A 26,972-nucleotide genomic window follows, 5' to 3' on the forward strand; every position below is an offset into this window, starting at 1 on the left:
GCGCCTAACAAAAGGGGGGAAACACAGAAGGGTCCGGAGAACAGAGCAACTAACAATAATATCATTCGAGGGGGGACACAGGCATTAAGAGAGATCTGGGAAAAGGAAAATCTTGAAAGAACGCTTAAAAGTTGACACCGAGTCCGCCTCTCTCGGATCAACAGGGAGCTCGTTCCAAAGACGCGGCGCTGCTACCTTGAAAGAGTTATCCCCGGCTCACTTGTTGGATCTTGGGTGAGAAAGCCGGGTGTGATCAGAAGATGAGCGGAGTCGGTGTCTGTGGGAAGCGGAAGCATTGAGTAACTGTATAAGGTCGGTCAAGTAGTATGGGGATAAAGCATGAAGGCACTTGTATATGAGGGTGATAATTTTAAAGGAGATCCGTTGCTTGACAGGGAGCGAGTGAAGCTCTATCAACAGGCCAGCAGAGGGCTGGTCCCGTCCACACGCAAAAACTAGCCGAGCAGCTTTATTTTGAAGGCGCTGCAAGCGCTTAAGGTCTGACTCGCGTGCACCGAACAAGAGAGAGTTGGCGTAGTCTAGACGGGACAGAACTAGACCTCTGACGGCCTGATGGCAGGCATCTTGTGTGATGAATCGGCGAATGCACCAGAGATTACGTATGTGGAAGTTAATGGTCTTGCAAAGAAAATTAACTAGCTGGGACATATTTAGAGAACCATCCAGGGTGACACCTAAGTTCTTAATGGACTTGGAAACAGGAATAGTAAGACTACCTAATTTAAGCTCAAGGTCAGAGAATGTAGGTAAAATACGGCTGTTGGCAAAGACAAAAAATGGTTTTGTCCAGTGCCCAATTTCATAGAGCTGCTTAAGCAGAAAATTTGCCTAAGCACGAAAAAACATTGCTTAGTAAAATTAGGTTACCGGTCAAAACTCCATGTGCTGTACATTGCTTGTGACTGGTATTTAGCTGTTGTTTACTTAGCATAATAATTGCATGGAGTTTTGGCCGGTAACCTGATTTTTATTAAGCAAGACGGTTTTGTGCTTAAGCATATTTTGTGCTTAAGCAACTCTATGAAATTGGCCCCTGGTGTAACTGTAGCATGTTGTGAATCATCCATTTGTTAATCGTGCAAACACATGACGATAGCTTAGATAGCACGCGCTGACAATCACCCTCAGTTCGAGGTTAAAATTCGGCATACAGCTGAATATCGTCGGCATTATGCGTGAAACCCAATATACATGATACATGTACAGTGTCTATACTTCATGCATGACTTCCAGTTCCAATATGCAATGTAACTCTCATCTCTCTGCGACGGAAATAAAAGTTTATAGGCCTATGAATGAATAAATGTAGGATTTACTGTTGGTAAATGCAAGGGCTGTTTATTGTGACATATAGTGCAGGTACACCATGAATATTGCCGTTTGCGTGGTTGTTGAATGAGCCGGGCCGTCTTTCTACACTTTTGGTGATTGTTCAGTCGCCCGTTTAGTATACCATTGAAAGTCATTCTTTACCTTGTTTTCGGTGTACGTGTGCGTGTTTACACTCATAGCTCGAGCATAGGTTTCAGACCGACATGTACCCACCGTTGTTCCCTACGCTGTCAACTCGGTTGGACTATTTGGAACGCAAAATGTCGGCCGTTGGTTTGTCTCCGCTGTTACTGTTTGTCTTGTGTCTTCATCTCGAAGGATCCAATGGTATGTAAACCCCGATTTTCTTTCATAGAGTGCCCGTGAGTCTCTCCAAAAAAAAGCTGGGTGCAATTCTTGGGGAATTTGGAATAACTTGCCAACTGAAGAAATATCCTACGATGAAAGTGTACAGATAAAATGTTTGTGTAGAACAACATGTTACTAATTTGAGTACGCACCGTAATAGCCCCATAAATGTGGCCAATTTACTGGACTACCTCCGTAAATAAAGGCCACACTTCCACCATGTACAAAACACGTAGAACTTTGTCAAATTTTGATTTTTACATTTAGGCGTAGTTTGTGGTTAATGTTTGCTTTAGAAGCATACTCACCCTCTTTATAGGCTAATCAGAAAGTGCTGCCTTTTTCAGATGTCTAATTTTCGTGAAGTTCATGTTGAAATTTTGAACGTGTGCAAACGAATCTGGAAATTTCACGAAATATAGACATCTCAAAAAGGCAGCTTTTTTGATTAGCCTGTAAAGAGGGTGAGTATGCTTCTAAAGCAAAAATAAACTACAAACTAAGCCTAAATGTGAAAATCAAAATTTGACAAAGTTCTACTTTTTTGTACATGGTGGAAGTGTGGCCTTTATTTACAGAGGCAGTCCAGAAAATTGGCCACATTTATGGGGCTAGGGAAATACGGGAAGGGAAAGGGGAGGGGGAGTGTCTATCTTTGTTGTAGACTATAGATGAGGAGGAAATGTATGAAATTGCCTCAATATATTTTGAAAGATTTTACCACCACCACGATAGCTGGTCAGGATGAAAAGAAATCCGGGAAAATAACCAACACTAATTCGCTGATCAGAACTATTTAAACACAATATCTGGTCCGGATTTATGTGTATAAAATTCAGTGGAAAATATATTACAGAATGGGTTGTAGGGCCTATGTGTGTACACTATAAGTGTTAGTGTATCATTGGGTACAGTATGGCGGACATCCAACTTTACACAAATTAGTCATGACAAAAAGCAGGTCGTGACAAAGGTTTATTTTAATTCCGAAACGAGTTTAGGGTTGTTTTTTTTTCAACTTTTTCTGCATGTTCCTCATCTTACGGTCGAGGCACATTAAAACCTTCCTATTTAGGGGTCATTCAGAATGTTCAATGTTTTAAAATTTCGATCTTTTTTCCAAATTGTGGGTGGGTGGGTCAAGCTAAATAATTAAAAATCGAAATTCACTTTCCATGGAAAAAGAAAAAAAAAAAAGAAAGAAAGATAGATCTTTTAACTTGCCTGAACTACGCGCAAGCGTTCCGATATCGCGATGCGTGTTTATACTTCTTTGCCAACTTCGTCCCCTGTATGTACTGTACATGTACGTCATTTACGTGTATATAGACCCACTGTGGCATGAGAGGGAGGTGGTTTTTCAGTAGACTTGGACACCGGGCGTTTGTAGCGGTTATATATAGGCCGTGCAGAGGCTCTATAACACGCCGCGGGCGTCGATTGACTGGACTATTCAACCACTGGACTCCCAAGACTACGAGGACCGCAGCCTGTGATGTGATGTCTGCCCAAACCTGATGTCACATGTCATCCACCTCATCCAAAACAACGACAAAACCACGGTCATCCGTTTGTGGCTTCCAAAACTGCAACCTGTCTTTCCCAACAGCATATCAGCTGGCAAAACACAAGAGAACTGAAGGTCACCAGTGCAAAAGAGGAAGACCGATAACTTCACGCCGTCACTGAACTAGACACACATCTAGGGCCTACAGGGGTATACATGTTCATGTTCAAGTATATGTACATGCAAGTGCATGTACATGTACATGTTCAGTTTTTTTTTTATTAATCGAAATTAGGGGTGGGTGGGTGGGTCTAAATAATTTGGAAAAAAAGTCGAAATTTTAAAACATTGAAAATTCTGAATGGCCCCTTTTACGTCAATATCTCAATGATGGTGAGTTATTGGGGAAGAGGAGGAACTGCCCCCTAGCCCAGCGACATAATTATAGGCTTTAATAACCATAAAGGAGGTAGGAAATGAGGCCACTTTCTTCCAGAAAAAGTACCAATCCCCAGGCCCCAAAACCCGGACACGCTACTACAACCATGCATGATCCAATATGATGTCAACAAGTTTCCGATGGTCTAAACTTTTAAGATGTCTTCCGTGACACCCCCCCCCCCCCCCCGTTGCCCCGTTATGCTCTCGCACACACACACAAAATCCTACTGCGCTATTTAACTGATCTGAACACTTTCAATCCACAAGCTAAAATTTGTATCCTTGGGAGTCATTTCTTTGTTCTCGTGTACTAGGTTTTTCGAGTTAGAAAGTGTACTTTCAAAATGCTCTTATTTTAACCAGAATGAATTTCCTGGGCTGAAATTTGGACTAAATCCATATATATATATTTCGTGATAACCTTGTGGAGACGTATTCACCTGTGGAAATTGCCCTGTGGAGACGTATACAATATTTTGTTCCCTACTGCGCACATGTCTCCAGAGGGTACCGTACACACAGGCCTTGTAGCTTTTGCTCAATGAATGCGATCGCGAACAAACGGCGATTGTCCTCTCTTTCAAAAGATTTTTTTCTCCCAAAAAGACTATCATGTAAAACAGTTCCATCAGGTTCAGTGAGCTGTTGCATGTCCCTTTCCTACTGCGTGATTCGCATTGAGACACAGTGTATAGCTTTATATAGCACTGAGATGCTATCACGGATCCTACACACAAGGATAAACGACTCGGCCCCAACTCCTGGTTAGACGCGTGATAACGGCCTGTACTGGTGGCAAATACCATGAATACTTTTCAACAAAGACCACTGCGCGCGGTGGCTTTCAGATTTGCAAGGCTCTTCGTCCGATCTGGCCTCGAAGTCTGTCAAGCCAGCGAATTATATTTTTGAATATTCATGAGTCTACGTTTTTGGTCTTTATTATTGAATTCTGATAAGTGATAACTATAACCATGGTAGGCCTAATGCCGAGCACAATATCTTTAGCTTTAAGATGAACAATGAAATGTCGCTTTTGTTTCATCGGTTCGGCATCCTATCTTTCTAAAACTTTTTAATAAAAGCCTAATTAAAAACGAAATTTGAGTAAACGGAGTTCTCCTCGAAATTTGAAGTTTATTTCCCGGGTAAATACTTCATCTATGACGACAAAAACTGCACGATACCATCTGTTATATCCTGAAAAAAATTATTTTTAAATAATTTGGAACAATTATATCTTCAATAAGAAGTAGTTTTACTTACAGTTTTATGAATATTTCCGTTTTAGATGTCGTGCAAAAACCCAACACAATGTCACATCTGGAAAATTCGCGATTATGCGCCAACGGGTATTAATGCCCGTTATCACGCGTCTAACCAATTAAGGCAAGTCCACTGAGTGCATTTTGTACTAGAGCTCAGAACAGTCGTTTATCATGGTGTCTAGGATCCGTGATGCTATACACGACACGGTGTTCGCCATATGGTGTCTCTTCAACAATACAGTCAGTGTTGCGATTCCGTCTAGCATTGGCCGTATGGCGCATAACTATGAGGCGCATTATGTCACTTATGTGTACATAAAATATTTGACAAAATTATTTATATATACAGGGTGTCTAAAAAAAAAAGCAATCCTACTTTAAAGGGTTGTTGCAATCCTACTTTAAAGGTAATCCTACTTTAAAGGGTTGTTGTGGCCAGACTATATGTTTACCAGCAAAAAGCATGGTGTCATCTTAAAGCTGAAGCTGTGTGCATTTCAATGATAACTTGGGTTATATTCCAGGGTCAATCATAATATGGAGCACCATTGTCTTGAAGTTGTGGCGCAAAAATGTCTTCCCCGTTTGCGCTTATAAAGCGCATTTTACACAAAGTCCTAACGCGCTGAACAATACAAGACGGTAGTAAGGCAAATATTACAAAGAGATAGTACCAGCTGAGCCAAAAGTTCACGGGTTAGTTGTCTGTGCACCCTGCATACTTAAGATTGTGAGCAATTTTCTTACTCCAAACGAAAAAATGCACAAAAAGCTAATCCTATACCTTTAGATATAGTCAAAGATTTGTTTTTCAGAGCTTAAAACTCTTTTTTTTTTCCTTACAGCATTTGAGTCTGTCCACCTATCCGCCACTCCGGTAAAGGGAGACCCCTACGCACTCAATCTGACCTGGACCTACCCTAGCCAGGGACGGCTGATCCAAGAACATGGAAAGCCCAAGTATTTTTCCATCAGCTTCGCCTTGGAGAACCGCTATGGGTGCCATACCGTGCCGAACGCCACCCAGTATGGTAACCGGCAGATGGTGGAAATGATCCGCCGTGGCGGCACGCATGATGCCGGCCGGTACACACTGACGGGATTGGAGCCCAACTCCATGTACTTCATATACATCCAAGGCTTCACGCTGAGTTTTAACTTCCCCGAATCCAGCACGTATGCAAGGACGGGCCAAAAGTGTGAGTATACTCCTATGGAAATATGCCTTGTCATCCTGGTTATTAGGCCTACTTGGGTCAATATTGGTCAATACGCCCATCGGTTTGTACACAGTAAGCCAGGAGGTGAGATACAAACATTTTGACCATTGGTGACCTCTTAAATAGTAGGAGGGTTTTAATGGAGGTACAATTCTAATCGTTTCCCCACTTGTAATTTTTAAATTTGATGTTACTTCAATCAGGGAGTCGGAATGTCGCAGTGGATCTTTCCTCGCCTTCAATCTTTGTGGCCCTGGTTCAATTCCCACCCAGGCCTATATTGAGTGGATTCCGTGGGTTCCCCAGAATAATCTGTTGTTGTTTTTTCTCCCCTTCAACGAAAAATAATGTTTCCTCATTATTGTATACATTGGTGGACGCGAAAATGTCTTCATTTTCTTTTCTACTTTCCGGGTGTACTTTCGTAAAACTTCTCTGTTCATGAATCTAAATTGCCAATTGGTAACATGACGCATAACAATCGAGTAAACCTCATGTGCAAGTGCAAATATATAACCGACGCAACCCCACCCAAAAAAATGGATAGAAAGTGTCGTATAAGTTCAACTTATTGCGCTCAAAATCTGAATACGTTCACACCTTGTCCTTAAATAGTAATAGCTGTATCCGACTCTCCACCAAAAAAAGGAGTCACAGTAAAATCATCAGGCGAAGACATTTGTGCGATGTCATTGATAATTAGCTGTGGATTGAATCAGGCACTTCGGTCCGCAGCTATACGTCCAATACGTCTATACGAATATACGTCCAAACAGTGACGAAATGTTCACATTACTTTATACATATCAGCATCGCCTCAAATCGCATGGCTAAGAGAGAAGACTTGACAAGAAACTTCTCAATTAATGCAGAGTTGAGTAAAAAGAAACTATTGATCCATTTATAACATTGAGCAAGGATAATTTCTCTAATCTGGATGAGAACCTGCGACCTCCGTACTCCTCGGCGCTATACACCAACTATAAAGCTTTCCAGGCCAATGTTGGCAGCCTTCAATGTTTTGCAATATATAGCTCCGACTGTCTTTTGTCAAGCGAAGCAGGTTGTTATCCTTCGGTGGTTTGTTCGATTAGGTAAGTCAGGACCTTGTTTTGTTCATTTTCGTTTGCAGCTCCAGTGGATGCACCGACCGGAGTGAGACTCATCCGTAACGAGTCTACCACGACATCCCTCAAGTTCGCCTGGGACAGGGTACCCTGCACGTCCGGCAGTAGGTCCAGTCCGTTCCTGGCCTACCGCTACAGCCTGATCAGCGATGAAAACCCCACCGGAAGCTCACTGGAGACGACATCAGCGGAAGCGTTAGTGGCTGGCCTCGAGCCGTACACCCGGTACGGGTTCCGAGTGCAGTTCAAGAGCGAAGAAGGCTACGGGCCGTTCAGTGAGCCTTATTATGCCATCACAAGTAAGTCTAATTGTTTGTCCATCGAACGTCGCACAATTCAATCACAACTCTATCACAACTCCTTCAAAAGTCGTCACAAGTTCACGACAAGTCATATATACAGTACCAAATCAAATACATTGTACAAGTGTTGAGTCACAAGTTATTCAACTGAACTTGCAATATTGACCGGGTTTTTTTGTATTGTTTAATCAACGGAGTTGCGATGGATTCCACCTCCATACAGTTTTAACACAAATCTGCTCATTCAGTATTTTTTTTCTTTTGCAAATATTTTAATATTTTAAATATTCTGAGGGGTTTAGTGAGAAAGGCTGAATGATCACAATTAACATATAACAAGAGTCTTTATGGTTATCTGCGTGCACAAACACGGAGTGTTGTGTGGAAAGATTAGTGTATAGTAGAGAGTTGCAATCCACAAAACATAAGCCGGCCTCACGTCGAACCACGTTTTGCTTGCATCATGACGGAACCGTCGGCATCAAGCAAAAACAATATATATAATATGCATTTCACATCGAAATGTTAAGATGTTTATAGGCCTTTTGGAATTTGGTGAAATAATCGCACAAAATGAATTAGTTTATCCAAGATCCATTTGCATTCAATCGTTCAACCTCAATTATCTTAAATGTCAATATAGCCCAACTTGGGGACTGCGGGGAAAAAATCTAGATTGAAATACCTTCCCTTTGTCCTTTTTCACTCGGCAGTGGGCCAAGTGAGCCTCACTCAAGAGACCGAAGTAGCAGCTGGTGAGACGGTGGAGCTCGTGTGCAGAAGCAGAGGGTCCTCTTCTTCTGGTATCCCTGGTCCAGACCACCTGATTCTTGGGGGGCCAGAGGGGAAGGGTCAAAGATCGAGCACCATGGTCAGTGGACTGACACGGATCAATCACTTCCGGGCGGTCGTGGACGAACCCAATGTGGAGTTCACGTGCACATTGCACTATGATGGAGTGGACGAGGCCCTGGGGACGGATTCTCTAAGGGTCAAAGTCTATGGTAATCACATTCATATTTTTGCCCTGGCCTGGTACCCTGTGCGCTGGTGATGCTTAATTTCTTTGAACTCTAATTGTAGATTTTGTTCAAACAGGTGACCCGTGTTCTACACTTTGCGCATGTGGATGCACGTGTTTTTATGAAGGCAGCGTACCACAATGCAGTACATTTCCTTTGTTTGGTGAAATATGGCAGTCACCAACGCGCTTTGATAAGGCAGTATACAAAAACAAAAGTCGTATAATTAATAGGCCTACTTTTGTACACTTGATCATGGGTTGATAGTATATGGTAATGCCAAGCAGGCAGAATTACTTAGTGTATTGGTTGCTTGATATAATTGATAGTGTCCCAATCCAAAATTTTACGTGATAGTGAGACATTTTCTGTGCAGGAATTCCTGGTGCAGTGGGCCCAACTGCTTGGAAATGTCACTCCAAAATGTTGGCCAATTGTGGGTGGAAGTAGAGAGAGACGGTTAATTGATCGTCAAAAAGAATGATTTGTGCCATAGAGTAATAGAAGAGCAATTCAGTTTTCAACCATTTTGCATCCTGCACTACATAGTTTCGGTCCCATTGGTTGACCATGCCTTCTCGATTCGTTTGTGTTATATCTAAACAGAAAAGCCGTATGTGCAGACAGTTCCCATGGTCCGCATCGGGGTCCCCTCCCCAGGCAACGCTACCGTGACCTGGCTGCCGTGGACGGCCGATGGAGGTGGCGACGGCCCGGTCGACGATCAAGAGGTCGTGTGGCGGCGCGCGGGCGACCTCGAGTACGACAACATGGCCGTCGAGCCCAGTTCTGTCTCTGCCGTGGTACGCGGTCTGGACCCTGACGCAGAGTACGAGTTTGCTGTTGTTCTCTTTCGAAAGGGAATCCCTGGACCACCAAATAAAGGTAAAGTAGCAAGATTGCGGGTAACATCACACTATGTGGACAGTAATCTCTTCTTGGAAGAAGTGAGGTTCTGAAAAGAGCCGGTTGGTAAAAGATAAACATATTTCAGTTTAAATCATCACCATCAATTTCGATACACGTCGTTCGCACTTTGTGACACTCGGGCAAGAAGTTCGGCACTGTTGTAATGCTATTAGAAAGATTTCCATTTCTGCTGGCCCGCAGACAGCCTGGAGTCCTTTTTTCGTACCGTTCTCACTAATTGACCGACTACATATTTTTTGCAGCATACATCGTATTTTACCAATCATAGCACGCACCCTAACATGAATATTTATCACGCTGTGTGGATGGAAGACACTCAGGTGTTTTCCTTTCAATTAAACTTATCCCAACCAACAAAGACATTTTATGAAATCGGGACATGGGCTTCAACCACAGATCTTGCGATCCATGGTGTTTTCCTGTAGGCCACTGTGGCAGCTCGACGAAAGCCGTGCTTTAAAATGCTTTAATGTACATACATAAGTGATAGCATTGGTGTGACGTCATTGTTATTTTCTTATGAACAAAGATCGAACTAGCTTAATAATGATTATTATCCATTGACGCTGTGTGCTACAGATAAAAACAGCGCGGCCCGAATTGTGTTGCCACGAGATGCATATGGAAAGACTTCCAGTGGATATCCGCTCTGAAACAATTGAATTAAATTATGTGTGCCTCGTGACTAACCTCAAAGCTTACCTTTTGAATTTTTGTTGTTACGTCCGCAGCAATGCTTATCGAAGGCACCACTACTCCAGCAATGCCAGATGGTCCATCAGAGAAAAGCTCGCAAAACGAAGGCGGTTATCATAATCTGTTCGGGCCGGAGACAGACAACGCTATCATTGCAGGAGTCTGTGGGATTTTCCTGGTCATTTTGATTCTCCTGTCCGTCATTGGAGTGTGGTGTACAAGCACAAAGGTTGGTGAAATGTCTACCCTCCCCCCAAAAAAACCTGTCTAGTATAGTCTCTGGTATATCTCTTAATTTCATCGATATAATCTGCGAAATTTGTCGCTGGCTCAGGCAAAAGCCATATTGTTTATGGGTTTGTTTTTGACTGCATAATATGCTGGATTGCCGACCGAAAAAGCTGTTTTGAATAACTTCCCAGCATGGGCAAATTTCGAGAGAAAAATTGTCCCTAGCAAAAAATTGTTCCAAAACAGTCACATGCAGCAGACTTTGAGCACTATTTAGGCTGGTTACCAGAAATTTGCTGAGCAAAATTGTGACCGAATCTCACGAAATGAGTCTTAAGGGCACGTTTTCAATTTTCTTGTTCATGCAGGTATGCAGTGCATATTTGCTCTTCAGTTTGACACCTTAATTTGTACAGATAGTATACTGGTGAATCAAATATATTTTTCCTATTCCTTTTCCTTATGTATATTCTGTTAAAAGGCCTTTTACTCAATGGTAGCTATGCCGACTTGTGGCTCATTTTGTCGGGTTGGGTCGGGTCACATATTATGTTCGCTTAGCATGCAGCTCTGTGCAATTCGTCCCCTGGTGCTTGAAGTCATCGGCTAGATTACTCAGGTCAATTGATATAATGAAGGTGAATAATAATGATGGACATGCCTGTTACACTCACAAAACATGCCAGAATGGACGTATTAGCCTGCGACTGTTATTTCGGATGACCAAGCATTAGAGTTTGTGTTGGGGACAAGTTAACAGCACCAAATCAGATTTACTGTTTATAACAGAAAGAAAATCTGTTGGATATCGTAATGCTGATGTCTGGAAGACCAGCATCTCTTGTGTTAGAAAACTGTTAACAGATTCTTTTGTGGCAAAAGAATAATTTTATTTTTTACGATTATTTGTGATTTTTATTTCCACAGACACCATCCGATGACAAAGTTCCACTGACAAAAGGAGAAGACTAAAAAATAAACCTAGACCAAACGTCTTGCAGATTTTACTCACACCAGATGGAAACAGATATTTTCTCTATTTGAATTATAAGAAAAAGATATTGTTTTCGACTCGGTAGATTTGTACTGGAAACAGTCAACTCGTGCATCACACCAATATTATTGCTCTGTCCGTATTTTTATTACCACTGGTTCGTCTATGGTTCATTTAATCTAGCGGGGTCAAAAAACAGACTTAGTAGTAATTGTATTCATTAAAATGAGCCTTTTATCGAAACGCACATATGTTTTCCTTTTCTATTTATGTAGTATTTTCTGTGTAACTAATGCGGTGAAGATATTTAATGATCATTTAAGGATTAAATAATAATATAAGATGAATTTGCATTATGTTTAACAGAACAACTTACCTTTATGGGTTGGGGTAACAATTATTGTGAAAATTGTGTAATTCGGTTCATGTATGGGTACATTAAAATAAGTTAGGGTGTAAACAGGACAGGGTGTAACCACTTTGCGCCGGGATTATTTTTGCCGAAAATGTCGATTTTTGGCAAAAGCAACATTTTCCTGCCAACTTCTGATATACAGCCAACTGATTCGCAAGAGTCGTTTCAACAGTATTTGTACGATATTTCTTGCCGAAACCTCATATGTTTCAATAATCCTGGGGTGTGCACTGGAGCGTAAATTGTACAACAATAGGCCGTGCACAACGGCCGGCCACATTATGTAGCGCTTGGTCATTGTGTTTATACCAGAATCTCAGGAATTCGTTTGAGATATCTAGGGGGATGTGTTAGGTAACAATAGTCTAGGGTGTGTATACGGTTGTGTATATAGGCCATCAGCCTGGGGGTTTGGTCAGTATCAAATCAGGGCATAAATGATTATAGTGCGCATGCGCAAGGTATACCGCCCCCTAGAGTGGTAACAAGCATTTTGATGGACAATTTGAATAAAAAGGTGATAACACCCAAAAAGCTGCCACCGGTGCAGTGCTATCACATATTTTCCAACTCTGGAGGTGTATACCTTGCCAAAAATCGCTATGACGATTATTCCCCTCATTTGATACCGGTGGCCAACATTTTGGACCGAGGCTGATGGCCTAATACGGTATACGGTATAGGGCGATTGTGGGGGGGGGGGGGGGGATATTGTGCTGTCAAATATTGTGCTGGGTATAAACGGCCAATTCAAGATAAACACACGATCCGCCTCCACAGACTTCCCGGACTTTGTGTGTCTACAAGGCACGAAAAATTAGCGTGTTTAGACGTCAAGCGGAGGCTAGCCGAGGCAATCTTGACGTCTTTACCTGTCAGCCGTGCCTTTCTATGTATAAAAAAAATGTAACTTTTGCAAACCTGAATTCGAGACAACAAATTTAGGGAAATATTACAGTCGCTCTTAGATGAAAACATGCAGGTGGTATATTAAAATCATTATGTTGGTGTATTAAACAAGTCAGGGTATTTAAGGGAAAAACTAAATAAAAAAAAAGAAATGTAAATTTACAAAACCTTAATAAGAAACATCACATTTAGGGAAATTTTAAAATCGCTTTTAGATGAAAGCATACTGAGAGTAAAACATGTACTGTAACCTCCCCAGATTACAGAAATACCAATAAGCTCAGTTTGAAACTCATGCTTGGATTGCTGTCACAAAGTTTAATTCACAATTCACAGTGGTGTCTCAAGTAGCAAGTAATGTGTACAGTAGGATGTGGCAAACAATCAGGTTGCAAGTAGTAGTAAGCAAGTAGCAAGCAAGCAAGCAAGCAAGCAAGGTTCAACTATAAGAATAAAGAAAATACAAAAACTAATTTTGAGTCAAGTGCTCTATAAATCTATCCATGGTAAGTATAAATAACAACACTTTTCATCTTACAATGTCTTTCAATCATATAAAAGGCCTCAATGACAAACAAGGAGTGACTCACATGGTTCAATTTGACTGGCTAAATAATCCAAATTTACACACAAATTTCCTTTTAAATTATGAAAATAAATCTCTAATCACAATCACAAAATAAGTAAATAAATGTCAGTAAACTTACTTTTGCTGAGCTTCCAAAGGGATGTCACATATAAATGGCAAATTACAAAGTGATGTCAGAGCATGTCTGCATACATGTAGGTGTCTGCATAGGTGTGTACATGTACATACACATGTACATGTGGTCATGCATGTCCAAGGAGCTGACCACACCCAATCAAACAGCGCCCTCGGGCAACAAAAATGCAAGACTTTTATGCATAATTATGCAAATAAGGAAAGTTTGATAGACTTGTTTACAAGTGTCAAATTCTGTCTGTAACATGTACACTAACTTGAACATCTACATATTTGACTTTTATTCGGTGGAGGGTATTTTGTACAGGGACTCTTAGTAATTTTGATGAGTGACATCATGATTTTACAGGGAACAACATGGGTTTATGGTAATTCGTGTACCAAAAGTGATGACATCAGATTTTTGATATACGTGTGTTTGGGGTTCAATTCTGAAATATATTTTTAGCTCGCACCGGATGCTTCCAACATGGCAATTTTTTGAACTACACAGTTTTGTTCACATAGGGCCTAATTGTATGTTTAATACTCGCACATTTTCCAATGTACGTTATTTTTTATGCATTTGACTAAAAAAGAAGAAACTCACCCAAATCAGATTGTCCGTCTTTACTTACTGTTGTGAACTTTTCCAAACGTATTTTTTTCTGCATACCAGCATTTGGTATGGCGGACGCAATAGGAGGGCGCTATTTGGTTCGGGTAAATACAAAAGGCTTTACCCAAGCCAAACAGCGCCCTCCTATTGTGTCTGCCACATCTCAAATAGGTTAATGGCAATGGTTTTGTAAGCATGAATATATCTTAATGAATTCATTGTTCACATAAGAATGACAAAAAGAACAACCTATCTGATACCATCAATGGATAGGGCCTATTTGCATACTGCGTAGGCCTTATTTTAATTTAGATATGTACATTGTATTGGGAGGTTGTGGTTACGCCCGCGAGTACAGTTTGCTCCTTATGCGGTAGGCGGAGCCAGTGTGTAATGGTTTTGCAAAGCTGGGACAGGCATAAGTAAACCTTTTTTTTCTTCATTCTACTAGATTACAATTACAAAGAACACCACATGAGATACCAGCAACGCCTAAGGTCTATAAGCCTCGCATTGAGGGAAGCCGGTATAATGTGAAACTTGGAGATCTATATGACATACCAACTTCATGTAATCCGTTGTATTGCGCATGTTTTAGTGAACAAAATTATTATAACAGTGGCAGGTCACGTGTGAGGGGTGAGTCCATATGAGGCAATTAAAAAAGATATCATTTCACAGGAGTCCAAATTTCATATGACACCGGCATGTAAGATTGGGGCGCTTAAAACCCCTTAAGGAGGGGGTGTAATGGGGACATTCCTCTACACATAGAGCAAGTGGCCTTCATGACTGCACAGCCTTTGTGTGGTAGCGGGACTGCACAAAAGCAGCATCTGTGGAACTACCCACTAGCCGTATGCCACGGCATACCACAGCTGGCAACTGCATTCCAATGAGGATTAGCGGCCGCGGCCATGACCGCTTCCCGTACGCATGGGGTTAACTAACTTGAAATGGTTAAAACATAATATTGAGTAGCTGTTTTCGTATTTTTCTTTAACAATGTCAAAAGATAGATGTGCAAAAGGGCTTGGGTGTATGCGCGTAGCTGGGCTTACGCCCTTTTTGTGGAGGCTTTTTATTCCTTGAAGTTGTTCCAAAAATTCGCTTGGGACCAAAATATATGATTTTCAAAAAAAGTTGGGGAAAAAGGGTAGATTTCAACATCAAGACGCCATTTTGTTTTACTTTATAGAACCTCAGTGTTAGTAAGTCATTACAAATGTTCGTGATGGGAAACGTTTCCTATTTTGATACAAAATACAAAACCGTTGCTTGACGGTTGCCTCACTCCCTCCAATAAGCCAATTCGACATTTCACTTGCACACTTCACGCGGTCCTAGTCCAATAGATAGCAAGCTTGCAGCATCACGTGGGTTTATATATATATATATATACACACATTCTGTCCCACGATTCCTTGCTCGCATGAGATATGGGTCATTCAATAAATTTGGGGTCCACTTTTTTTCCCGTCCCTGTTACATCTGACATCTATGATTGTATAATTCTGATGCACTCCTTAATGCAGTCATCCTCCAAGAGTGATTATGAACAGCAAACTACCTACCCAACAAATAAACAATCATTGGAAGTCACTTTTAATGATGCTTGAATGGCAAATTACAAAGTACCAAGGTAACAGGGACGGGAAAAATGTCACACTTTGGACCCCAAATTTATATGGTGCAATGGAACCTGAACAAAAATTCTGTCAAAGTTAGCCGAAAACGGTCATCCTGTTCCGGCTAATTTTGACAGAATTTTTTTTTAGCCGAAAACGGTCACACTGTTTCGGCTAATTTTGACAGATTTTTTTTTAGCCGAAAATTGGCTAAAAACAGTCACCCTGTTTCAGCTAAGCCGATACAGGGAGACCGTTTGAGCCGATTTTCGGCTAACTTAACTTTGACAAAAAAATTTTTTAAGCCGATACAGGTGACCGTAAGGTCATGGCTAAATTCTGCTAAATGCAATTCAAAAATCTGCTAGATTTTACAAAAATCTGCTTAATCACCTAGAATTACACGAAAACATTATAAAACTTTTTATTACCTGCAAATGTTATACAAGATTTCCTTATTATAAAAAAATAAAAATCCTTCAAAAAAAGTCGCTACACAAGTCCTCGGCAGGAAAATTACTACTCCATAGAACTGTTTGTACAAACTAAAAAAGCTTCTTTGGAGGGGAGATGCATCCCGGGACACAACGTTATTTCGTTTTACCGTTTTGGATTTCCTCCAAAACAAAAACAGTAAACGAACCATCGACCGTTTTGTCGTTTTACAGTTTTATAAAACGACAAGCGGTATTAAGATAAATACGGTTTCTCCGTTTTATAAGTTTAGTAAATTCATTATAGCACAACGATCAATGATTTTTGTTTTACAGCTTTACACAAATAACTTTGAAAAACAGCAAAACGGTCAGTATTGAATACAGACTGGTTTTTTAATTTTTTATTTCAGTGTCATGGTTAACAGCCCGTGGTGCATTTTGTGGCGGTGGGCAAGGGGGTGGAGGGGGACCATGCTTTACACGAAGAAGTGTTATTTCGGCATAATTAATGCGTGGTGTGATTCCTGGCGCGGACCCTGACCCCCTTCTCATTCGATTCAGTCAAGTTGGTGGGGCTTAAAGAGTTGCAAGCAAAAATGGCGCTGGAAAACTTCAAGGGAGGACATTACTTTCCACAATGGATACAGGATGGTAAGACGTTTGATGAAGTTGCAGATACTTTGAAGGAAATTGGAGTTCAAGTCGACGCGGCTCTTCAATAGCCAATTCGCAAATTTTGTCGTGAGAACGAAATGTAAGGAGCGGGGCCCAGGCAATGACTCGATCCCAAGGACGCATTAATTAACATTCCGGTGCATTGCTTAGTAGTCCAGCGGATATGTGAAAAAATTGTGCACTTTTGCATAAAAGCGTGAAACTTGGCACAGATGTTTATATTCATGCGAGAAAATGTTTTAGATGTGGAGCCATCGCAAATTTACCCTTTTAGGGGCGTGGCATCCATTTAAAAAAAGGGGGGTGGGACTTGTCGTGCCCGCAGTAAAAATGGTTTTTCCCACTTGTTACAAAAGCAGAAAACTTCACAAAGACATAATTATATAGATTATTAGTGTTTTCCAGATTCGGAGCCACCGCAAAAGTACCTTTTTAGGGGCGTGGCAGCCATTAAAAGAAAAGGGGGGTTTAATTATTATGCCCACTTTGGAAAACATTGTGCCCATATTTCATGAACGAATAAAACGTCCCACAGACGTTTATATTCATGAGAAAAAAAAATTCCAGATGTGGAGCCATCTTGAACACACCCTTTTACGGGCGTGGCAACCATATAGGAAAAAAAAGGGGGCGGGGTTTTCATTATGCCCACCCTGGAAATAGTGTTCCCACACTCATAGAGAAATGGAACTTTCCACAAACATTGACATTCATGAGAAAACAAATTCCAGATGTGGAGCCATCTCGAACACACCCTTTTAGGGGCGTGGCAACCATATCAGAAAAGGGGGGGCGGGGTTTTCATTATGCCCACCCTGGAAATATTGTTCCCACATTCATAGAGAAATGGAACTTTTCACAGACATTGACATTCATGATAAAAACAATTCCAGATGTAGAGCCATCGCGAACACACCCTTTTAGGGGCGTGGCAGCCATATTGAAAAAAGGGGGCGGGGTTCTCATTATGCCCAACATGGGAAAAATGTGCCCACATCTCATAAACGAATGAAGCTAATTTCCACAGACATTAATACTCACGAGATAAAAAGCACACGTGGAGCCATCGTAAACACACCCTTTTAGGGGCGTGGCAGCCATAATAAAATGGGGGGGGGGGGGTAGTCATGATGCCCCTATAAAAGAAAGTTCTTATGTAGAGCCACAGCAAACTAATCCTTTTAGAGGTGTGAGGGGCCTACTCACTGTGCCCACAATTGCATTTTTATATTTTGTTGTTGATTTCTTATAATGTTGATTGGCCAATAACCTATATTATTTGGTAATACAATGACTTACCCCAAAGAGCATGGGTAAGTACCAGTAGGCTAACCCATGTTATATTGTTCAATGTGTGTACTTGCACCTATATTATCATGCACATCTAAATTCCAGAGTGATTTCATAATTACAAATACACAGCACACAATGGCAGCCCTAAACTCTAACATTTAACATTAAAGGGCCATGGAAATCCTTTTTTTACGGGGGGGGGGGGGAGTGTAAAATCCCCCTACCTCTTACCTGTTGCGCCGCATTGACAGCAGATTGGGTAACAACACGATGTACTCTCCTCACAAAGTGGTGGAGGGGGGGGGGGAGTGTAAAATCCCCCTACCTCTTACCTGTTGCGCCGCATTGACAGCAGATTGGGTAACAACACGATGTACTCTCCTCACAAAGTGGTGGACACGTCCACAATGACTTCACATTCAATGAATCTGTGTACCCCCACCACACAACACCTCTGTTCTCTTAAAAATGGTATATCAAGCACTTATGAGTGTTTTTCTTTACCCCGACCAAATCCATTAAAAAAAATCATACGTTATACAGGTGCGACACTGCATATGCCTTTTGGTCTGTCAGAAAAAAAGGCAGGGGAAACAATGTATTTGAAGAAGTAACACTAGTCTTTCCAGGATTAACTGAGGTACCCCAGTTTATACCCCTAATTCAGATATTGCTGCAGTTGAAAGGTTATCAATAATTCTACAGACGAAAGAACCAGTAACTGGGTTAATATAGATGAGGCAAGAATGCATAGTGTAAGAAAACAAAGGGTTTGTCAACAGTAAATTCCAACTATAAAGGCAGCCCTACTCCAACACATTAAACAGCTATCTGAGGTGGATTTTATTATATGAAACGCGGTCAAATTTTCCACGTTGTGCATATTGAGTACCCCCCCCTTTTAAAAATGGATGCCGCACCTCTAAAAGGGTAGGTTTGTGATGGCCTCACATTAAAAATTAAAAGATTTTTATGAATGTATTGTCCGAGTGGAATTTAATCCATTTATGAAAGGTAGGCACAACTTTCTTTTATAGGGGCATCATGACTACCCCCCCCCATTTTATTATGGCTGCCACGCCCCTAAAAGGGTGTGTTTACGATGGCTCCACGTGTGCTTTTTTCTCTTGAGTATTAATGTCTGTGGAAATTAGCTTCATTCATTTATGAGATGTGGGCACATTTTTCCCATGTTGGGCATAATGAGAACCCCGCCCCCTTTTTTCAATATGGCTGCCACGCCCCTAAAAGGGTGTGTTCGCGATGGCTCTACATCTGGAATTGTTTTTATCATGAATGTCAATGTCTGTGAAAAGTTCCATTTCTCTATGAATGTGGGAACAATATTTCCAGGGTGGGCATAATGAAAACCCCGCCCCCCCTTTTTCTGATATGGTTGCCACGCCCCTAAAAGGGTGTGTTCGCGATGGCTCTACATCTGGAATTGTTTTTATCATGAATGTCAATGTCTGTGAAAAGTTCCATTTCTCTATGAGTGTGGGAACAATATTTCCAGGGTGGGCATAATGAAAACCCCGCCCCCTTTTTTTTCCTATATGGTTGCCACGCCCCTAAAAGGGTGTGTTCAAGATGGCTCCACATCTGGAATTTTTTTTCTCATGAATATAAACGTCTGTGGGACGTTTTATTCGTTCATGAAATATGGGCACAATGTTTTCCAAAGTGGGCATAATAATTAAACCCCCCTTTTCTTTTAATGGCTGCCACGCCCCTAAAAAGGTACTTTTGTGGTGGCTCCGAATCTGGAAAACACTAATAATCTATATAATTATGTCTTTGTGAAGATTCTCTTTTGTGACAAGTGGAAACAACCGTTTTAACTGCGGGCACGATAAGTCCCCCCCCCCTTTTTAAATTGATGCCACGCCCCTAAAAGGGTAAATTTGCGATGGCTCCACATCTAAAACATTTTCTCGCATGAATATAAACATCTGTGCCAAGTTTCACGCTTTTATGCAAAAGTGCACAATTCATCGATATTTTGTCACATATCCGCTGGACTATAGTTGCCGAACCTAAATCAAAAAATGGTCGGCAAGACTATTGACCGTTTTGTCATTGTCATGATTTTGTAAAACAACACTCTAAAAATAAAGCAACTAACCGTTTAACGCTTTCTACAATTAAAAACAACAACAAATTTATTTTGTGTGTGTGACTTAATACTGTGGCGGATCTTGATTTTCTCGAGAAGTGACGGTCTCAAGAACCCTCCAGACGAGCGGCAGTCCAGATGGTCCTAGGGCGGTAATCCGTTTGGAGACTGTCTGTCGCCGCACGTAACTAATTTTCCCTTATATTGTTCGAACGACAAATCTACCCAACCAGACACTAAGTGGGACCCAGACACATAAGCTCAAGCTTCAGGAAGTCTCTTTATTCAGCCATGCAACAACTGAAGTTCCTTTATTAAAAATGCTTCAACAAAAGGTAAGTACTTAAAAAGATGGGGGTTTCCTTAAGGGGAAGGGTTTCCTTAAGGGAAGGGGTTTCCTTAAGGGAAGGGGCTTCCTTAAGGGAAGGGGTTTCCTAAAGGGAAAGGGAGTTTCTCTAGGAAGGGGGTTTCCTAGGCTCCAGACGACCCTCCGAGGTCTCCCGAAGGCAGATGCCGATCCTCCTGATGAGCTCGACCCTTCGTCTCCCACGAGGCAGGGAAGGGGTTTCCGTAAGGGAAAGAAGGTTTCTTAAGAGAATGGATTTACTTTAGGGAAAGGGTTTCCGTAAGGGAAAATAAGTTTCTTAAAAGGAAATGGTTTCCTTAAGGGAAAGGATTTCCTCAAGGGAAAGAGACTTTCTTATCGATAATTCAACAATAAAAGTGCTTCACTAACCACATCTGCCAAATATGTCTACGAAAGCAAATGGAGAATTCCTTCACAGAGGTGACAAACATAAACCCAAATATGCTGTCTTCAATCGAACGAGTATATTAAGCTTCACTTAATCAAGTAAACCACAGGATCATCCCACAATATTGCACTTCTATTTATAAAAGAAAAGGAGTGTGTAACATTAACGATACAGCAGCTCAACACTCACGGTAAGCTTTAGTTGCGGTCACTCTCCGACACAACGCTCTGTCTGTCTCAACAAAGCTTTTCTTAGTCTGCCACTCTCGGTGCGCCAAAACAGTCTGGCCAGAATGCGCGCGAACGCTGCCTTATATACCCCCCCCCCCCCTCTCAAAATAGCGCATAACTATGGTGGGCAACATGTAAAAACTATGGAGCGCCGATTACATTTCGTTACAATACCGATTGACCGTTTTACAAAACTGTAAAACGAAAAAAAAACAGTCACTGGTTCGTTTACTGTTTTTGTTTTTGAGGAAATCCAAAACAGTAAAACGAAATAACGGTAGGCCTATGTCCCGGGATTGAGATGAAATTACTACTCACTACCCCATAGACACGTGTACAAAAAAGTCACTACACAAGTTCTACACGGCAGGAGAATCACTACTCCTTGTGTGTAGTGGCTTTTTGTACACCTCAAAAAGCAGCTCTTTTTTTTTTTAGTCTGTACACCTTCAAAAAGCAGCTCTCTTTTTTTTTAGTTTGTACACAATTGTATGGAGTAGTGATTTATGCAGGGGCTATTATTGACGTTTTCATGCTACTTCGCTGCGCTCATCCGCATGAAAAACAGTTCACACCCTTGAACAAACGGAACAGAGAAATACAGAATTTCATTTCTATTTGATTTATTAGCATATGGGATTGCGGTTAGTCTCAGAGTGACGAGTACACTTGTGTTTGTCTGTAAGATTACAATTTTTTTTACTGTGCAATTAGATTTTAATTAGTTAATTACTTGTTAATTATTAAATTGACAGAATTTATTCCACCTTGTAACATGGCCCTCTCGGCCCTTCGGACTCTGTCCGGATCTCCATTAAATTAGTACAAACTGTAAAATAATTTCTTGAATTATAATTTACACTCGTTCCACCTTGGAACATGGCCCTCTCGGCCCTTCGGACTCTGTCCGGATCTCTTTTACATATACAAATGCACTGCACAGTTCTTTGCATTATATCCGGTACCTGTACAATCATGGAGCATGGCCTTCTTGGCCCTTTCGTCTCAGTCCGAAAACCATCTTGATTATTAATAGGAATACGTTCATGCATATAACAATAATTTCTAATTAGATATATTTTAAATACAAAGTAACACATTATTAGCTTTCACATATCTTTGTCCTCCTTGGCCATTCATCCATAGAATTCTGATATGAAATCTGGCAGTTTTGTTTCTTAATTACTGATTATACGTGATCAGTGATAATACATGATACATCTTCATAATAAATAAATTAATTGAATTAGATAATGCAGTATTTACATGTGGATAGAAGCGCTTACATATTCTGTAGAACCTTTGAGACATGGAGACGTTGTTCGATGTTTCTATTGTGTACCTATTCTTAGCCTCTGTAGTTTTCCACCTTCCATGTTGTTGTATTAACTCTTCAGACACATCATGATTAGCTAAGTGTGAAGCACCCCCCGAACGCATACTGTGAAGACCAAATCTGTTGGGATTTGTTATTCCAATTTGTTTCAAAGCGTCTAAAAATATCTCTCTACATCGTGTGTAACTCAGAGGTCTATTCCCTACTGGAGTGTAGGAGTTCGATTTTGAATGAAAGGATAGCGGAGTGAATATGTAAACGTCTTGTCCGATATAATTTTTACACATCTCTAGGTATCTTTTTAGGATTTGAACAGGAGTGTAAAATTCTTTCGTATCTGAAATGTAAGCCCTGTTGCCTTCCCTAAAGATATCCGTTTTAGATCGAGGAATGAAAATACTTAAACCCGCTTCATTAGGTAGCATTTGTATGTGACTTGCCCTAATTTGAGCCATCTCATCATGTCGAAAAAGGAGAGTAAATTTCAGGACAACATAACATGCCGTTCTAAGCTGCATCAAATTACAATTAGGGTTACCAAAGAAGTGTGCGATGGACTGAACTATCTCAAAAGAAATCGGTTCTTTTTGCCGAGGTGGTTTGTGAAGGTTACGCTTCTGACTAACAACAACGTTTTGCACTATTGAAGTGTCTACAGGATTTGGATTGCAGTTGACTAGTGAATGTAGCCATTTAATAGCTGAGGCCAATGTAATGATGGTGCTGTCTGATGTAGAGACAGATGCCTTATCGACAATGAAAGTGGCAATGAATTCCTCTCCGACTGGCAACTTCAATGGAAGATTCAGCTTTTTAAGCCACGAGAAGAATTCTCGACATTTGTAAAGGTAAGAGGTGATAGTACCGTCTGCCTTGGCCGTCAGCATGTCTCGAAAGGTGCGCATCATGAAACCTTGAATTTGCTGAGGAAATTCCGACCAAAAACTATGTCGTAAAACTATCTAATACACAAAAAAACAAATATAATATTTATTATTAATTCAATCATATGTATTAGCTTTAGTGAAATCAATGTATGCGGCTCCCACTTTGCTTTTAAATAAATTGGATCCTATGAGGGAATTCTCATTGCGTCCTAATTTAAGATTATCCTGTCCAGGAACAGAAATGAACTGTTTGATACCCGACTTATATGATGACCATAGTAAAGGCCAAAAGGAGGAGGAGGGCCACCAAGGGAACACAAGTACTCCTTTGCCTTTACACAAAAATAAGTGACGAAGAACGCTAGGGATAAGTGAGACTGGTGGCACTAAGAGGCAATTTTCTGTTGCCCAATTTTGCGAGAAGGCATCTACTTCTGAACATCCAGGATTCCAAAATCTTGAAAAGAACTTGGGCAATTTTGTGTTATAGTGATTGGCAAAACAATCTACTGTAAATGGACCCCATAGCCCCATAGAGACAAAGAATTCTTCAGAAATCGCCCAGTCATCCAAATCAATTAATTTACTGATGGAATCAGCTTGCTCGTTTGCTGCTCTAGGAATCCACTGTACCTCTAGTCTGATGTTATTGTGAATACATATGGTGAATATATCCAACGAGATCTTATGTAATTCGAGCTTCATACTACCGACCTCTATAATGTGAGCTGCTGATTGGCTATCTGTAAACAATTTGACTTTGGAATTTGATATCAGAGGTAAAAATGACATGAGGGCGAAAGAGATGGTGCTTAATTCCCGCCAAGTGGAACTTTGAAGAGATTCGATTTTTGTCCAATGCTTGTGAGCTACGTGGACATCGTTACACATTATGAAACCTGCTCCCATAGCACTGGCATCACAGCACATGATCTTATTGACTGTCGAATTCTGGAAAATATAGCGAACATTTAAGTTTGCGACATGGGTTTTCCAAAAGTTGATTTCTGACTTACAAAATTCGTCTAGTGCAATCTCTTCGTCTTCATGCATACCACTTGCAATAGCCATTTGGCAGTGACGAGTCATAAGCCTAGTAATGTTGCCTGCCACTGGACCCAACGATATGACTTGACCAACAAAAGAATGTAATTTCCGTATAGGGAGTATTGGTGCTAACTCTGACACAGTAGTAATTATCTTCTGTATACGTCTATCTAGTACCTGTATTGTTCCAGTTACGGTATCCCATTTCATACCTAACCATTCGCAACTTGTAGATGGTTCCCAATTACTTTTCTGTATATTGTATACAAAACCAGCTTTAATCAAATCTGATTTGACGTGGTAAGCTATGTCCTTGGCATGTTTTAGATTAGTTGACTGGTCAGTGCAAATGTTGGATACTACACAAAACCCGTCATCCAAATAAACGGCAATTAATATGCCGTTCATCCTCCAATGGGTTAAAAGTGGTTTCAAGAACTTGGTGAAAATTAGCGGAGCGCTAGAGAGCCCAAAGGGGAGTACATGTACATTAAACTCAAAGTACCTTATCTCATCGTCAAATTTCCATGAAAACCCAAGATAAGGTTGCGATTCATTCGCGATGTCAATGTGGTGGTATCCCGACTTTAGATCAAAATTAATTAGATGTGCATTTTGGGACATAAACTGAAGACCTACTTTCCAGTCGTCAAGTTTGAAGTGTGTCTTTTCCACAAACAAATTCAATCTACTTAGATCTAGAATTAACCTTTTCTTTTTTGATGCTTGAATGGATACTGACAAAGGGCTGACAATGTACGACGGTTCTTCTCTTTCTGTAATTCTACCCGAATTCAGCAATTCTAGGATAGCTTCGGTTACAAATACATGTTCTTGCAAAGCTGATCTGTTATTTTTGTGGAACATTCTGGGAGGTCGTTCTAAAAATGGGATTCTATAACCGTGATCTATTACTGAAAGGATAAAGTTGGAAGTGCCGATATTTTCCCAAAACTGTTTATGCTCTTTAATTCTTCCTTTGACTGGAATAAGATCTGAAGGTAGATCACAAAGGCCATTCTGATCAAATTTGCAAGCTACCTGTAATACGTCGTCGAATTTGTCTTGTATCTGTGTGACACGAGCTGAATGCTCCAATTGAAGTGCTAGCACCGGAGCTCGATTTTGCTGGGATGACTGCTGTGTGTGCTGCGGGTGAAATGAGTGGAAGTGACTGGTGGATGGGAGGGATTTGCCATGGTACGCTGGAGTAGTAGTTGGTGTATGTGGAACTGAGTGGATTTGCTCTTGCTCTACTCCCGAAAGGGATGTGCTGTCGTCTATGCAGAGGACATTCTCGTGCCCAATGTCCTGGTGCCTTGCAGATGTAGCAGAAATCATTTGGCAAGCCTGAGTGAAGGCAAATAAAATACAACAAGCAAAACGTGTCTCATGATTAAGGGTGGGTGGGTGGGAAGCAAGGACTATAAGTAGAACAGTTGTGTACTCGGTAGTGAGCTAACCTGAAGTGGCGTAAACGGGTGTGTCACATAACCAGGAGATTTATGCTTCATTGCTTTTCTGTAAAACACATAGACCCGAGTATGCGTGTCTACTTTGCATAATTACGTAAAACTACAATTGCCATTCCCACTCCTATTGTCAAGGGAGAAAAAACCCATTTCCATGCTACTTCGCTGCGCTCATCCGCATGAAAAACAGTTTCACACCCTTGAACAAACGGAACAGAGAAATACAGAATTTCATTTCTATTTGATTTATTAGTATGGGATTGGGGTTAGTCTCAGAGTGAACCAAACAAAGAAAAATCTTTTGGGGGTAGAAGCAGTATCATTGAAATCATTAACAACTGTTCTGATATTATACCTCGAAAAAGACTATGATTAGCCGAGCTAAGTGAACCCTTATGTTGTCGATCAGTTGTTGTTTTCTTCTGTCGCTTTCTGTTCTCCAGCTCCTTGAGGGTCGATTCTTCTGCTGCTAGTATCCTCTTCTGTTTTTCGGGGAATTGATTCTTGCCAGTTCCTTTCTCCAGATGCTGTACCGTGATCCAGCCTGCTTTGCTAGAATCTGCGATCTGAATTTTTTGTTTTCGATCGGCGGTGATCTCCTCAAGTTCTTGTATGGCTTCTATTGCTGATGTGAGGTCGTCCTTGGCTAAGAGAGACAACTTGATTTTGTTGGTCAGGATTTGAATTTTCCCGCAGAATTCGTATTGGGCGGAGTTTCCGGATCTCTTGAGATCTTGAGCCTCTATCTTGTTTCTTAACTCTAGTATAGAAGCGTTGTCATTTTTGCTATGGTTGGAGATCGAATCGAATTTCTGATCAAAGTACGATTGAAACTTTTCGAACAGAGCTTCAGTGTTCAAGGTTTCTTTGGTAGACATTCTACAGCAACGTATAAGCAAGGACTATAAATAGAACAGTTGTGTACTCGGCAGTGAGCTAACCTGAAGTGGCGTATACGGGTGTGTCACATAACCAGGAGATTTATGCTTCATTGCTTTTCTGTAAAACACA

At 41.0% G+C, this 26,972-nt stretch overlaps 2 protein-coding genes across 3 annotated transcripts; one reads left to right on the top strand and one right to left on the bottom strand.

Annotated features, from left to right (window-relative positions):
• The first annotated feature begins 1,163 nt into the window (after positions 1-1,163).
• Positions 1,164-11,909, top strand: LOC119723152. Its single transcript, XM_038193702.1, has 7 exons — positions 1,164-1,680; positions 5,763-6,116; positions 7,270-7,563; positions 8,280-8,570; positions 9,195-9,473; positions 10,250-10,443; positions 11,373-11,909. The coding sequence occupies exons 1-7, from the start codon at positions 1,557-1,559 to the stop codon at positions 11,415-11,417; spliced, it is 1,581 nt and encodes a 526-aa protein (XP_038049630.1). The 5' UTR covers positions 1,164-1,556; the 3' UTR covers positions 11,418-11,909.
• A 10,004-nt stretch (positions 11,910-21,913) lies between these two features.
• Positions 21,914-26,856, bottom strand: LOC119723154 (integrase/recombinase xerD homolog). Of its 2 annotated transcripts, XM_038193705.1 has the most exons (3): positions 26,317-26,856; positions 25,531-25,839; positions 21,914-23,517 (listed from the first exon to the last, which is right to left on the bottom strand). In XM_038193705.1, the coding sequence occupies exons 1-3, from the start codon at positions 26,837-26,839 to the stop codon at positions 23,501-23,503; spliced, it is 849 nt and encodes a 282-aa protein (XP_038049633.1). In that variant the 5' UTR covers positions 26,840-26,856; the 3' UTR covers positions 21,914-23,500. The 2 variants fall into 2 exon arrangements, with proteins under 2 accessions (XP_038049633.1, XP_038049632.1); XM_038193704.1 differs by having other exon boundaries at positions 25,531-26,721.
• Positions 26,857-26,972: the final 116 nt, after the last annotated feature.

This window comes from Patiria miniata, unplaced genomic scaffold (genome assembly GCF_015706575.1).
Source record: "Patiria miniata isolate m_02_andy unplaced genomic scaffold, ASM1570657v1 HiC_scaffold_16, whole genome shotgun sequence".
Classification (NCBI taxonomy): Eukaryota; Metazoa; Echinodermata; class Asteroidea; order Valvatida; family Asterinidae; genus Patiria; species Patiria miniata.

Excerpts from the sequence above, each read along its gene's own strand:
- LOC119723152 (XM_038193702.1), top strand. The coding sequence starts at position 1,557 with ATGTACCCACCGTTGTTCCCTACGCTGTCAACTCGGTTGGACTATTTG. Across the intron at positions 6,117-7,269 it reads TGCAAGGACGGGCCAAAAGT|CTCCAGTGGATGCACCGACC; the intron begins GTGAGTATACTC and ends TTTCGTTTGCAG. Across the intron at positions 8,571-9,194 it reads TCTAAGGGTCAAAGTCTATG|AAAAGCCGTATGTGCAGACA; the intron begins GTAATCACATTC and ends ATATCTAAACAG.
- LOC119723154 (XM_038193704.1), bottom strand. The coding sequence starts at position 25,830 with ATGATTTCTGCTACATCTGCAAGGCACCAGGACATTGGGCACGAGAAT. Across the intron at positions 23,518-25,530 it reads AATTCGACGACGTATTACAG|ATAGTTTTACGACATAGTTT; the intron begins GTAGCTTGCAAA and ends TTTGTGTATTAG.